This window comes from Patagioenas fasciata, chromosome 14 (assembly GCF_037038585.1).
Source record: "Patagioenas fasciata isolate bPatFas1 chromosome 14, bPatFas1.hap1, whole genome shotgun sequence".
Classification (NCBI taxonomy): Eukaryota; Metazoa; Chordata; class Aves; order Columbiformes; family Columbidae; genus Patagioenas; species Patagioenas fasciata.
The window spans coordinates 567,492-582,613 of record NC_092533.1 but is presented as its reverse complement, the minus strand read 5'-3'; the positions used below and the strand labels follow the sequence as shown (position 1 = coordinate 582,613).

General features: G+C 57.8%; 1 protein-coding gene across 1 annotated transcript; it reads right to left on the bottom strand.

The window, feature by feature from the left end:
• Nucleotides 1–598: 598 nt before the first annotated feature.
• On the bottom strand, nucleotides 599–4,834 carry GRXCR2 (glutaredoxin and cysteine rich domain containing 2). The gene is made up of 3 exons (XM_065849471.2): nucleotides 4,490–4,834; nucleotides 2,148–2,363; nucleotides 599–1,172 (listed from the first exon to the last, which is right to left on the bottom strand). Exons 1-3 carry the CDS (start codon nucleotides 4,832–4,834, stop codon nucleotides 996–998), a joined length of 738 nt encoding a protein of 245 aa, XP_065705543.1. The 3' UTR covers nucleotides 599–995.
• Between the last annotated feature and the right edge of the window lie 10,288 nt (nucleotides 4,835–15,122).

Sequence of the window (15,122 nt, the reverse complement as noted above, 5' to 3'; positions counted from 1 at the left end):
TGTGTTCTGTGCCACCAGGGGCATGGTATCCCACATCATTGCTTGGCCTCGGCTAATTAGAGCTTACCTTCTGCAAATTACATCATGGGATTCATATTAAGCAACCAAAGTCCAGCTCACTACCAGCCTGGTACTGCAAAGTGCTGAGCACCGTGCAGGGGAGTTTTAGTTCAGCACTTCCTCACAAGGCTGAAAACTTGATCACTTCAATTTACAATAATAAATTATTGTACTTTTTTAATAGCTCCAGGTTTGGGAAGATATTTTCAATATCCTCCCATAAATCAGCCCCCAGGTGAATCATGGTGTCTGCTAAAGCAGATGTGAGAGTCAGCAAAATCTGCAGGAAACGTTTGAGACACTGAGGGGCCATTTCAGAGTTAACTACAGCAGAGAGGGTACTGTAAAACATCCAGCAGTTAATGCAGGGGAGGCGCTGCTCTGCTGTGGTACAAACAGACCTGACGCCAAACGGCACCGCAGCTGCTGCTTGTCCTGGCGTCACCGGGTGCCGGCGGTCGGGACGCGGCTCTGCCGGGCACCGGGTACCCGGCGGGGTCGGTGCCAGCAGATCTGGCTGAGCTCCTTTGCCAGAGACACTTGCGCAGGTGCTTCAGTCCCAAATGCTGTTTCCCCTGGGGTCAGCGGTTCCGTTCACACCTGAGACGGCGTCTCTGCAGAACCCAGGTCTGGGCTGGGTTTAAAGTTAGACGGGCATATGTAGTAGACAAGGATGACGGTGGCAGAGGTGAAGCGTTCACTGTTTTGGTGAGAAGCGTATAACGTGTCTTTCCCATCTTTTAAAAACTTGTCATTGTAGCGAGGCTGCTCGAAGGTTAAACAGCTCCAGGTTCCAGCACAATTCAAGCGGTGCCGGTGCTGCTGGGGCGGCGGTGCCGGTGCTGGAGGGGACGATGGTGCCGGTGCTGCTGGGGACAGCGGTGCCGGTGCTGGAGGGGACGACGGTGCCGGTGCTGCTGGGCCGGCGGTGCCGGTCAGGCGCAGAGCCGGCAGGGCTGCAGCCCGCTCTCGTTGCACGCCGGGCACCGCAGAGCACGGTAGGACTCCTTGAACCTGTTTGCCAGCATTGAAAACTTGCTGCCGTGGCACAGCGAGCAGGGAGCAGAGCCCGAGCCCTTGCACTGCGAACAGCCGTGTTCAGCGGCTCCGTCCTGAGAGAGAGCACGGAAAAATGTGTTACTGGTGTCAGACGCCAGAGCCGGTAACAGGCTCGGAAGGGGGAAACTCTGGCTGTTGGCCTCGTAAGCAATTGTCGCTCCTGACAGGCAGCTCTGCCAGTACGGGTCAGTTCTCTCCAGCCAGGTGTCCCGCAGGCGAGGGGACAAGGAAGGCAACCGCTTACCCGGGGCTTCCTCTGGACACGCGTTCCCCCAAAGGCCACAAGTGGCTTTTGGTCGCTCAGAGAGGTGTCTGCCGGGAGACGGGATGAATCGTGGCTTTGACGTTAAAGCCCCCTTTCTGAAAATGAAGCTTATTTCAAAACTGACAAATGCCTCCATCGTTTCCCAGGGCTGTTTCCTGGGCTCCGTGTGCAGAAGCACCAGGGTCAGTTGTGCTCAGCACAGGAGCCTGGTCTCAGATCTGCAAAGCTATAGCGCTTCAAATTCGCCCTGCACAACAACATTACGTTTTGTGGGATCAGATTATGGTCAGACTAATTGGGATTCCAACCAACAAAGACTAACCCGTGAGAAAACAAGTGGAAGGCACAATCTTATTTCAGCCAATATTAAAATTTTAGCCTCTGGCAATCTCAGCCACAGAGCAGCTGTGTTTAGCCTTGTCAGGCTGGAGCAGCTCTGTCCTGCTCCTGTTTCACTGGAGACGGTGACAAAGGACGGAGCCAAGCCCAGCTCCACGGACACCACTGATCTCCAGGGAAGGATCAGGTGGGAGACACCAGCACCTGCAAACACAGCAGCTGTCCCAGAGCACGAGCCGCAGGGCAGCGCTGATCGCCTGTCCCCCAGCAGGAAAGAGGAACAAAGTGATGCTTTTAATCCAAATTTAGCCAAGTGTCAGATACTGACACAGATGGGGCTTGGGGGCGAGTACTCAGTGGTCTGACCAGGGATGTAAGACCCAAAAGACTTGAGGGAAAAGCAGCACTTCACATTTTCTCTTACCTGCACGTACTGGTTGCAGACAGCCTTTTTTTCCACATCTTTTTTATGTCCACCACCAAATCTTTCTTTCTGTTCCCGGTATATGAAGGCCCAGTCATTTATTCCCTCCGCCTGGATGATTCTTCTCATGAGCTCTTTCTGGTCCATTGGTGCACGGATGATTTTCAGGTTATTCGTGTAGATGATGATCTTGCCAAAATCCAGAATCGGGGAAGCCTGTAGAAGGATCTGATGAGTGTCCCACCGGTATAGATGCGCTCTGCAGACACGGGTGGCCCCGGAGGTCCCGCAGACCTCTCCCTGCGCCCGCTCACCCGCCGGGCTGGGGCAGCAGGAGCCGCGTCCCCGAGCGCCGGGCGGCAGCACCGGGGACCAGCTCGGGCCCCTCGCCGCCACGGCGTGTTCGGGTGGGAACAGCTCTCCAGGTCACTGCTCGTTCCAACCCACGTGCGAGGAAGTAAAGCACAATTCTGAGAGCGGTGGCGTCGGCAAATACGGAAAAGCAGCCTCTGTGCTGGGGTTTGACCTACATTGCGTTGAGTAGTTGGGAGGTGAGGGGGTGGAAAGGGGTTCTCGTGGTTTTGGCCAGAAGCAGAAATTCCCCATTATGGTGACCTGTTCTGCAGCCTTTGATGAGGGTTTTTTTGGATTTAAAAAAACAGCTTTTCTTTGTAATTTATTACCGCCGGCAAGAGGGTCAGATGATTAAAAATTCTCATCTAATGCTAAATTGTGTTCCTAACAGTGAGGAGCCACCCCAGATAACCCTCTGTAGGACACGTTTCTTTGTATTCTTTTCTAACGATTTTAAAGCTAAGCTTAGCACAGTCAGACCTTTCTCTGAGAGCAGCGCTTTGCTGACTTGGTCCCTTTTCCCGTGCGCTGGGTGTCGTATGGCAGCCACCACAGCCTATTGTCTTACACGCTCCTCGTGTTTCGCTCCGTGTCAGTGTCTGCGCTAGGAGCGGTGCAAAAGGAGACGTTCTCCTTGGAAACCCCCTGCCCGGGACACGGGGGCCGCGGGGCTGCCGGCTCTCCTGCGATGGGGCACCCGCATGCGAGGGCCGGGGGGCACGGATCCTCACGGCTTGCAGAGCAGGAGCCTTTAACACCCTCGTCTGTGTCCCACAGACACGGTGTCTCCGAATACCAGACGCGTGTTGACACTAAACAGAGCCAGTACTGGGTGGTGCGATTACCAGGTATTTATGGTTAGGGAAACTAGGACTAGAGATGAGCGTTACCCACGGACACAGGACAAATTAATGGTATGGATAAGATCACGTAAATGCTCTGTCTGCAGGCAGGAGAGATATTCATCGTGGTTTGAGATTTTCGGTTAAACTAGGTGCCAAGTGGATCAACTAAATATAGTTCAAATATCAGCCATCTGGGTTTCCTACAGGCAACTTTGATTAGCTCAGAGAATTAATAGATTTTTAATGTATTCAAACCAAGGCCATAACAAGCATTCTATACCTTTTAAAGCCCTTTAGCTGCCTGAGTGCCAGACGTTCCCTGTTTATCTGGAGACCATGACAGGTGGCAACAATCTCTGTATATCAGAGTGGCTGGTGTACCTGACAGGAGCCTGCGTATCAGTGGGACGTGGCCGTGTTATCAATAGTCCCGATATGCCAGCATTGTAGTATGAATTGGAGAGTTGGTACATCTAGATTTGATAAAACCAAACAGCACTAAGAGATAGGTAAATCTAGCTCAGCAGGGTAAGAAAATGAACATAATCCCTGCACACTAGTCAATTCAGCATGTGTTACTGGCTTTTTATTAGGACTAAAGAGACACTTCTACGTCGATGGCATTAATTATATGTTAGCAAACTATCCGGTGAAACTCAGCTGGGATTTTCACAGTAGCTGAAGGGTAACTGTGACTTGCCGGGGGCCGTGGATGCGCGGCTGGAGGCTCAGCACCAGCTGAACTCATGCAACTTTAATGTTTAAAACAGAACTCAGTAAGATAATCTCTACCTTACATTTGACTGCTTTAGATGCGTTAGGATTACTATGTATAGATATTGATATATATGGAGATGTTATATCTCACTGTACAAAGCGGACAGAGGCCGATCAGGAGGAGAGGAGGCGGCGCAGCTGGAGCGCTGCTGGTGCCTCGCTGGCCGCGCTGCTGCCGGACACGCGGCTGCTGCCGTCGGCAGGGACACCGCACACAGGGATCACGCTTTCGAAGCCCTGTCCTGGCAGAACTGAGTTCCACGTGAACGGGGTTCCAGTCTGAGGCTCCCGTTGCCATGAACCGCAGGAACGGTTTGTTCTGGGTCTCGCTCCCCGCCGCCTGGGGCCGGGGTGGCCGGCACTTACCGGGCAGTGGCCGCGGCTGGGCTGGCAGTCAGCGGGCAGCGGTGAGCGCCCGGCCAGGCCCAGGTCCGTGTCCTCTCTGAAGATGCTGATCCGCTGGGCAGTCAGCGTGGCCGGCGGGTGAAACCTGCTCTCTGGTGCTTCCCCAGCCCCGCAGAAACCGTCCCCTGGCTCGAAGCTGTGGCGCAGGAAACGCCGAGAGTGCTCCTTGGCCGGGGGCTCCAGCTCCTGCCCGTCCTCGTAGACCTGTTTTAACACGCGGCCGCTGTACGAGGACGATATCTTGAACCTGACCTTGCGGGGCCTTCCCTCATGGCGATGACCGAGCTTTCTCTGGTGCTCGTCCATCGTGGGATGTCAGGCTGCAGGTCCTGGAGACCAACTCCGAGAGCTTCGGGTCCGAAGGAAAACTCTCCGCAGCCTCCCCCAGCCACACGATGTATAATTCAAGGTATCTAGTAGTTCCTCTCATCTTACAGCAAACCGACACCGCTGTATTAAACATTGATAGATATTTGCAACGGGAAAATATTGATGGTAGGGCAATATAAGGCAGGTTAGTGAACAGCAGACAGGCCGGCTTAGCACAAGAGGAAAGGAGCTAACGTGGGGAGGACAGGATTAAATAGGAAACCCTGCCCATGCTCCGCAACCATGGAAATGTTTCTGCTGTGTGCTGCGATAAGAACAACCCCAAATATACCATCCCAGCAGCTTTTCACAGCTTTCTGACAAGGTGAGAAGTTAAAAAAGACAAGTTCACAGAAAAAGCGATCCAGCTTCACAAATAGCAAATGTGAATAATTCCTCTTCCATCCTCACTCCAAAACCCTGAGAGTACAAAGCTCCATTTCATTCTAATCCAAATGTGTTCCTCTACAGCCTGGAGGAGATCTAATTAAGATTTTCTCTCTCTTTAGCTTTCAATCCCCATTTGTAATTCTTGCTGGCTTTCAGGGCCTTTTGGCCGCTCTGGGTTTGCCTTTCGTTTTTAAAAGACATTCGCCTACGGGAGCCACCAGCGGCCAGAGCCTCTGCTCATCTCACCCCGAGAGAAGGGACACGGGCACTGGGGATGGGCCCCACGTCACCCTGAGAGAAGGGACACGGGCGCTGGGCACAGACCCCATGTCACCCCAAGAGAAGGGACACGGGCGCTGGGCACAGACCCCACGTCACCCCGAGAGAAGGGACACGGGCGCTGGGCACAGACCCCACGTCACCCCGAGAGAAGGGACACGGGTGCTGGGCACAGACCCCATGTCACCCCGAGAGAAGGGACACGGGCGCTGGGCACAGACCCCATGTCACCCCGAGAGAAGGGACACGGGTGCTGGGCACAGACCCCATGTCACCCCGAGAGAAGGGACACGGGCGCTGGGCACAGACCCCATGTCACCCCAAGAGAAGGGACACGGGCGCTGGGGATGGGCCCCATGTCACCCCAAGAGAAGGGACACGGGCGCTGGGCACAGACCCCATGTCACCCCAAGAGAAGGGACACGGGCGCTGGGCACAGACCCCATGTCACCCCAAGAGAAGGGACACGGGCGCTGGGGATGGGCCCCATGTCACCCCAAGAGAAGGGACATGGGCGCTGGGGACAGACGGGCGCGCTCAGCACCCAACACAAGGACACGAGGGACCCGCGTTCCTGGGCGCTCAGTCAAACCTCGGTCAGGGCCACAGCGAGCGGTGAGCGGTTACCTTCCCACGGCAGCCGGCACCGGAGATCCCGCGGTGACCCCACACCTCACGCTGTCACCCCCTTGCCGTCCCACCCCTGCTCTGCACCCGGGGCTTCTCCGTCCTCTCAAGGGAGAGAAGGAAGGGTACAAAAGGCATCCTCAGGGTAACTGCTGTCGGGCTTCAAACACCTGGTACGCGCTTGGATCAAGGACGTGCAACAGGACCTAAACTCTCTTCTTTCGAGTTCCAAGATTTCAGTAAACTTCCACTATTAAATGCAGCTTGATTGAGTGGGACTTAAACCGAGCTTTGTGCCTACATCCCACCAAGGCTATCTTCATTCAAACCCAGCACTTTAATTCTCAGATTAATGTATCATGTTGATTAAAAGTCTGTCCATGAGCTGCTAGGACAGTTTAGAAGGCTGTGTGCTAACGCTGCACAGCACGGCCCCTCCGGGCGGGCGGGCTCCGTGTGCAGACGGTGGTTCCTGTTGTGGCAGACGCTGCTCTCGCAGGTTTCTGGGCTGCCGGAAGCCTCATCCTCACTACATGTGAAAGATGTATATTCCACCAAGAGAGCATGCACGGACAGGCCTGGGTAAACCTACCGCCACAGATACGCCCTTTTCATTTCCAAAACACCCTTATAACGTTCACGTCAGCCTCCCATCCTATCTCAAACGGGAGGATCTCACGTGGTATGAAAATTCTGATTTGCATGAATCAAACTTGACTCTTACTGCATTTACTTGGGAACCTGATCCACTCCTTTCTCTTTTTCATGCTGTGTGAATCAGGCCTCAGTATCACTGCTTTTTCAAAGGAACACCAGCAGTCTTTATTTGACAGAAAACATACTCTGTAAGATACCTTAATTGGAGTTCATTTGCTTCTGATTAAGGGAACAATCAAACAGGAAATGAAGTTCAAAGCAGCAATGAGAGAACAGCGCTTGCACCACCGCGCCATCCGCGCTCGCAGGAGAAGCAAAGCGACTTCCACCCGCACGGTTACCTCCAGGTGCTGCCGAACAACAGCTCCCTCAGCTCACCTGCGCACGAGAACAGCCGGTCCCGGCGGGGTTCGCGGCTGGCGTGAGCGGCTCGTGCTGCAGGACGCGCCGCCCCAGCCTGCGCAGAGTCCTGCGGGCGCTGGGCCCCCGGGCACCCAGCTCGGCGCACAGGCTGCCCCGCCGTTGTGCCGCAGGAGGCGCCGCGCTCGGGTACGCACGCCTTCGTGTGCCCTGGACTGGCCAATCTTGCAAAGAAAAGGCTTCCGAACAGCCTTGCCGCATTTCTCAGCTGTTCTGAACAACTCGGGCCACACTTTCCGCGTTAAATGCCCCAGCAGGGCTTGCCGGGCGCGGTTTGCCGAAGCCGTGCCGCTCTCCAGCGAGGAGCGCGACGACGCCACGGGACAGCCCGCTCCCGCGAGCCAGCGGGGTCTGATCCCCACAGCCAGCACAAGTCTCACGGAAAATACAACAATCATTTTGCATACAACAGTGAAATCACCGAGTCTCGCGATCTAGACCATCACTGCTCCGTGCTGCGCTTCAGGCTCTTTTCCCCTGTTCCTAATGACAACCGGACACCTGTCTTTCAAGCATGGGGCCTCTCTTCACCCTCCCCCATGTCAGGAAACGCAAAGTGATTGTTAGAAGCACTGGAGGCCTTGAGAACAAAGAGAGACGGTCCTTGCCCTAAGGAGTGTAATGCCTTGTTCAGACCTATTGCAACCAAGTAGGGTATGTGCAAAGTAGAACAGAAAGAAAAGCTGAAGCGAACTGGACCATAACGCTTTGAAGGCAAGTTTCCGCCTGCACGTTTTGCTGAAAAGTGTTTTGTAGTGTTTTGCTCCCTTAGAGCAGCACTAAACCCTCCTTCTCCCAAAAGGATGGGGCAGGGAGCAGGGATGGGGAAGAGCATCACGGTTTCAGCTGCACAACACCCAGCTGCATCAGTCCTGCCACTGCTCACGTTGCCCTGCGCACACACGGTGTCTTCGGGTAACGTCTGTGGTGACCGCAGCAGAGGGGACAGAAAAGGTGCTGTGGCAACAGACAGCAGAGACGCATAGAGCAGCTAAAGCAAGCCTGATTTCACATTGGTGTAGCTCGTGGTTGGCTTCTCTGATGTCTGTTAATGCGCAACACCCTCACTTGTTTGGAGCACGTTCAGTATCTCTCGTGGGAAGTCACGAGCATCTAATTAGATTTTAAATAACGTATGAACTCATGTTGCATCATCTCCCTTCATGAAGGGGCTAACAGGGGTTCCTTTTGTGCTCAGCCTCCAGCTTCCACTGAAGTCACAGGATATTTAAATTCTGGATGCTTTCACTCTGCTGAGCTGGAGTCACAAGGGATGAGGGTGCGCAGAGACACAGCCACGCACACCCCTTCACACGCACACCCCTTCACACGCACACCCCTTCACACGCACACCCCGCGAGCCCAGGAGGCTCCGCTTTTCGAGGAACCCAAGCTCAGGTCCCCTGAGCGGCTGCCGCCGCACACCCCGGCAGCACCATGTGTCCCCCGGGCTGCGGCCAGCAAGGGGGACACGGCACCGTGGAGCCCAGCGAGCGCCCAGCGCACCTGCGGGTGTTCACCTGCGGGCGCTCACCTGCGCAGGGAAGAGTCCTGAGTAAGCATAAAAATCTTGAAGTCACAAAGAAACAAAAACCCGGAAAAAGCACTTCAAAGAGGGAAATTCCCAGGAGTTGAGTGTTACCTATGGAGACAAACCTCCCTCAGCCCCTCCCGAGAGCAACCGTGCAGCCCGAAACCGGGGTCAGGGGAACACACGTGCTGGGTGGAGACCAGAACAGGGCACGAGCTGCAGCGTGGAGGTGGCGCTGCCCGGCACAGAGGGGACACGGCCCAGGGGGCGGCACTGCCCGGCACAGAGGGGATGTGGCCCAGGGGGTGGCACTGCCCGGCACAGAGGGGACACGGCCCAGGGGGCGGCACTGCCCGGCACAGAGGGGATGTGGCCCAGGGGGCGGCACCGCCCGGCACAGAGGGGACGCGGCACAGCCCGGGGGGTGGCACTGCCCCGGCACAGAGGGGACGCGGCACAGCCCGGGGGGTGGCACCGCCCGGGTACAGAGGGGACGCGGCACAGCCCGGGGGGTGGCACTGCCCGGGTACAGAGGGGACGCGGCACAGCCCGGGGGGTGGCACCGCCCGGGTACAGAGGGGACGCGGCACAGCCCGGGGGGTGGCACCGCCCGGGCACAGAGGGGACGCGGCACAGCCCGGGGGGTGGCACTGCCCCGGCACAGAGGGGACGCGGCACAGCCCGGGGGGTGGCACCGCCCGGGTACAGAGGGGACGCGGCACAGCCCGGGGGGTGGCACTGCCCGGGCACAGAGGGGACGCGGCAAAGGGGGCGGCACTGCCCGGGCACAGAGGGGTCGCAGCACTGCCCGGGGGGCGCCCCCAGGACCACACGGTGGTTCCAGCTGCCGCAGGAGCTGTGGAGGCGCCGGGGCAGCTCCCGCGTGCACACAGGTCCCGTCAGAGGTGAGCGCACAGGGAGCACCACAGAGCCCGGGCTGTGACAGCTCCCGGGTGGCTGCCAGCACGGGGGTGACTCTGCCTTGAGCGCTCTGACCCCACAACGCTCTGCGGGGCTCCCGCTCTCCAGGCGCCTCCCGAGGAGCACTGCGCTGCGAGCAGGAGCTGCGAACTCCAGCTGCCACCCCCAACTCACTATGCGGTCAAACGAAGCAGCAGCAAACAGCTGAACTAATCACTAAACTAATCACTCCCCATTCCATAAAGCAGAGGTACATTTGCAGCAGTCCACTAAAGACTTACCCCCTCCACACCACCATCCGCACCGTGCCTGCCCCCTCCAGGACGGGGGCTTTCTGAGCAGCCCTGTTTATAACCCGGGGCTTCCCCGCGGAGCTGCAGCCCCGCTCCGCACCTGGGGGCACTGGAAGTGCGGTGCTGTTATCTGCATCTGTGTTTAATTAGCTAACTGAAGCCTGACATTTTCTGTGGTCCGACCTGCGTGAAGAACAGCTGAGCAGGGACCAAAGCACCTTCCAAAGGCCTGTTAGATGGTGCTCGGTGGGTTGCTGCTTAAAAACACTTATTTCTTGTCTTAAAAAATGAAAATTGCGCCCCTGCAGAGTCAGCCCTTATCAGGCAAACCCCAGCAAGGCGGGATTTAGTGCCTGGTGTTCTGTGTTTTTCCACTGCCCTGTACCTGAATGTACAAGAAAGCAGAGACAGATGAAGCCGCGGGAGCATGGAGCGGTGACCTCAGCCCGGCCACAGTGCCACCGGCAGCTCTGTGTCCCCGCCACGGTCACCGGGGCCATGGTGCCACCGGCAGCTCTGTGTCCCCGCCACGGTCACCAGGGCCACGGTGCCACCGGCAGCTCTGTGTCCCCACCACTGTCACCAGGGCCACGGTGCCACCGGCAGCTCTATGTCCCTACCACAGTCACCAGGACCACGGTGCCACCGGCAGCTCTGTGTCCCCGCCACGGTCACCAGGGCCACGGTGCCACTGGCAGCTCTGTGTCCCCACCACGGTCACCGGGGCCACGGTGCCACCGGCAGCTCTGTGTCCCCGCCACGGTCACCGGGGCCGCAGTGCCACCGGCAGCTCTGTGTCCACGCCACGGTCACCGGAGCGGGGTGTGCCCGTCACCCTGGGGCAACGCCAGCACTGGCAGGCAGCAGCCCCAAGGGCTCGTGTCTCCTGCCAAAGCCCCGTCACCCACGCGGGTGTGCAGGGTGTCTGTCCCCAGGGGAGGTGGCAGTGTCACCCCATCACCCACCAGCTGCACCCATGGGGGACCCGCTGCCCGAGATCAGGCATTGCAGGTGCCAGCTCAGAGGTGCCAAAGCCTGGTCTGGGTCCGGCCCAAATTCTCGCAAGCCTGGTGTCAGGTTTACTCCCCTCCGTTCCCCCTTGGACTGTCACCGCAGCTCTCGGTGCGCAGACCAGGCAGTGGCAGGAGGAGGAGGAGGAGGAGGAGGAGGAGGAGGAGGAGGAGGAGGAAGGGTCCCGGTGACCACCCTGTGCACAGCGAGGACAGTGCCCATCCGTCAGCTCGCTGCTGCTCAGCCCGGCTCCACCGCCAGCTACTTCTAATGACACACCAACAAACACATAACAATCTGTCTGCTGGAAAATCGGTGAATACATTTCATTTAAAAATACTTCTCTATTTCTGGATAGGCACCACTCTGCTCCAGCTACTTCAGAATCAGCTGAAGCCTTCGTGTTACCCAACAGCAACGTCGTACAAGGCTGTTATGGGCAAAATGCAGCATTTGACTCTCCCTAAGATTAATAAACAGCTCTCCAAACCACTCTTCTTACAGAAGTGCAGATGGCTTCTCAGTGCTTGGCTTTTGTCCGCCGGCTGATGTATACCTCTCAAAAGGGAGAAAGGTGAAAGGAGACTCAACATCCAGCTGCCGGTGGGTCTGTCCCCGCTGTGTGTCCCTCCGGAGGGGGACGAGCAGGAGGGGGTGGCCGCCCGCCTGACCGAGACATAGCGGAGGGGCCCAGGGGCTGGTCTGACATGGAAGATTTTAGGGAGATTCCTGCTCTGCTGGCTGCAGGTCCCCGCGCTGTGCACAGCCCTGCACATTCACTCTGGCCTAATTATGTCTTCCAGCAAACGTATTCACTAAATGTGCAGGCTCCTCTGAATTAGCGTCAGACGTGTACGGGCCCAGCGCTGCAGCTGTGCACAGCTGGCGTGCTGCGGGGGGAGCCCGGTCCGGGGGACACACCGCTCCCCATCCCGGCCCTCGGGGACGGGGGGCACAGGCAGGTCCTGCCACTCGCCCCTCACCAGCAGCAATGCGGGGCGTTGTGTCTGTGGGTGGGTGGGACGAGCTGCGAGCTTCGGATCTATAATTGCAGCAGCTTGTGAGTGTCACCCCGCTCCCTGCCCCCCGAGAGCTAAAAACAGCCCGAGAGGTCCCTCTTCCCCGCAGGAGCAGGCGTGTGGCACCCACTGGTGGGATGCAGAGCAGCAGAGGATGTTTACACCCCTGGGAAGCCCTGCTGTGCCCACACCCACTCCATGCAGGGCTGCAGCTGCCGTGTGCCCGCAGCCGGTGTCCCCGCGGTGCTGCAGCTGCCGTGTGCCCGCAGCCGGTGTCCCCGCGGTGCTGCAGCTGCCGTGTGCCCGCAGCCGGTGTCCCCGCGGTGCTGCAGCTGCCGTGCGCCCGCAGCCGGTGTCCCCGCGGTGCTGCAGCTGCCGTGTGCCCGCAGCTGGTGTCCCCGCAGTGCTGCAGCTGCACTCGGGACACATCACCAGACCCACGCTGGGTGTGGGTCCTGCCAGAGGCCATCGCGTGCCACCAGTGCCAGGGCAGGGACCTGCAGGACACGGTGTCCTGGGGTGCGATGCTGCGGAGCGGCTCCCTGGAGGGAGCGGGGACAACACCCCAGCTGCTCCGTGGTGTCAGCCAGAGGACTGAAGGTTGCAGGCTCTGTCCCACTCTTCCGTCTGGTGGGCCATGGAAATCCTCCCAGACAGAGCAGATGCTTAAAAATGACTTTGGGTATATGGACCAACTCTTTGCTTTGCAACAGCGTGGTCTTCACAGAACTCCTCCCATCTTTCATTGCCCTTCAACACAGAGACTGTATGATACGTGCGAGGACAAGCACATCGGAGAATGACTATTTCTGCTCTAAATGTTGTTTCCCACTTTCCAGCTTCATGATAAAACACTGACTATGAGACTCTCGCAATACGCATTTCAGGGGTTTCATCCCTTGGCGCCCCTGCCCCGTGGGGGTCCTGCAGCCGAGCGCCGGAGGAGCCCCCGGCAGCGCCGCGGCACCGCTGCAGCCAGCCTGCAGTTAATGACAGCAGCGGCACCAAACAGCCGCTTCTGACATGAAAGGGAAGGCCCAGCAGCGCTCCAGCTCTGCCTTTGTGTTTTAACCCCAGTTAGGAAGCACGTTCAGGGGAGAGGCGGCAGACAGCGAAGTTCAGTGGGATGGTCTGAGCGCGGAGCGGAGAAGCTCAGCCTCGCGCCCTGATCCCAGGGGACACTGATATGCTGCGTGTCCTCCTCTCCCCGTTTTCTCCATGTGAAGTGGGGCTGATGCTTAGCCCAGGGCACATTCCACAGACAAATTAGCATTGGGAAAGTCTTTTGAAGATTTGAAGTGTTATATAAATGCTAAGTGTTAGCGTCCCTGGCTTTTATATTGCAGCAGAACCCAGAGACTGCAGTCAAGATCAGAGCCTGGCTTTGCTGTAGCAGGCAATCCAGAAACTCCTGATGGGAGAAAGCCCCGTCCTGGCTCGGTGACCCACACCTGCGTGTCCCAGAGCGGGGCTGCCAGCGCCGCAGGGAGCTCTGGCCCTGGTGGCATTGCCAGGGGACACGTGGCCCAGCGTGCTGCTCACAGCCCACGGCTGCCGACAGACGGGGAGACCCGGCCCCTGGGGACCCCAGGGAGCAACCCGCGGGCTCAGGGCTCTGCAGACCCCCGGGTCCCGGGAGCGCTCAGCTCCGCCAGGCCCTGGCCTGGGCCCTCCTGGGGCCACCGCGCAGCAGCTGCCGGGGAACCGGCCAGCAGACCGCAGACCGCAGACCGCAGACCGCAGACCGCAAAGCGCGCGGCTGCTCCCGGCTCCGCCGCGTCCCGCCCGCGGCTGCCATAGCGCGACCACGGCACACCGGCCCTCGCACTCAGGAGAAACCGAACAAGTGCTTACAGACCAGGTTCAATGGGACGTCAGCATTAACTATCGTGCACAAAACCAGCCCGGCAACTTCATTTCCACCACTTGCCCACTGCAAGACATTTCATAATTCTGTTTCCTTTCTAACCAGAGGAAAATACAACACGAGTGTTAATCACAGAATGCAAATAGGGAAGAACATGTAAAAAAGAAAAACAACCTTCAAAACCTTTGTTTTCAACGCAGTTTGTCATGCATTGCATTTGAAAACGCCAGCAGATGAGACGATGTTATTTGCAGCATCATTCATTTGAAAGTGTGCGCTCCGTCAGCCAAGCACAAATCAGCATATGGCAGACTACAAAGAAATACCAAAGCAAAAGGAAACTTGAGATGAAACAGAGTGAGGTCACTGCTTTCTTGCGTTACCCTGAGGGTGTTTGTCAACTTTCTAATTTAGCCAAATGGTCACCATTAAAAAAAACAACCAACCAAACAAAAACCGAAACACAAACAAATAAAACACCACAAAACTTTGTTTCGACAAAATCGTGATCTGGGGGAAGAACTTTTGTAAAACAGCAGATTGACCATGTCCATGCTGTGCTTGTGTACGAGTCCTCCCGGGACGAGGAAGAGCGCACGTGTGGTCTGGCGGCATCACCTGGGAGAGGAGCGGCGAAATCACCCCTCAGACTCACAGGCTGTGCTGCTGGTGGGGTGTGAGCACACAGCTGAGAAATGGGAGCGCTCCTAAGGAAGAGGATCTGGGTCTTCATTCCGTGTCCTGCTCCAGTTAGGCAGCACACGGGTACGCGCGAGCCGGGCAGCCCGCGAGACGGGAATCCGGTGACGAAGCGGTGCAGTTACAGAGCCCATGCGATGTCCCCTGCCCTTCCCATGACAGTGCCCCCTCTCCCCGGGGCAAGCGGGCGCCCACGCCAAAGCACCCGCCACAGTTGCTGGGTCTGGGTCATGGGGCTGCGGGAGCAGAGGGGATGCGCTCAGTACCCAGCTGTGACCGTCCCCGCACCACGGACCCACTGTCCCCAGCCCCTGAGCTGGTGGAGCCCACGGTGACAGCACTGGAAGTTGCACGGGGACTCAGCCCTGGCCCTGCTACCAAACACAGGCTCGTTGGTTTCTCGCTCTTGTCCCAGGGAGCAGTTGCTGTTGAGCTGAGCATCCGCAGGGACAGGCGGCCGGAGCGTGGCTCCCCGTTGCGGAGCAGGAGCCGAGGCTGGGCCTGGCACACG

What these genes read in the sequence shown, in the direction of transcription:
- GRXCR2 (XM_065849471.2), bottom strand. Translation starts at nt 4,834, where the DNA reads ATGGACGAGCACCAGAGAAAGCTCGGTCATCGCCATGAGGGAAGGCCC. An exon ending in CCAGCCGCGGCCACTGCCCG is followed by an intron (nt 2,364 to 4,489) that starts GTAAGTGCCGGC and finishes ATCCTTCTACAG; the next exon opens with GCTTCCCCGATTCTGGATTT. An exon ending in TCTGCAACCAGTACGTGCAG is followed by an intron (nt 1,173 to 2,147) that starts GTAAGAGAAAAT and finishes GCTCTCTCTCAG; the next exon opens with GACGGAGCCGCTGAACACGG.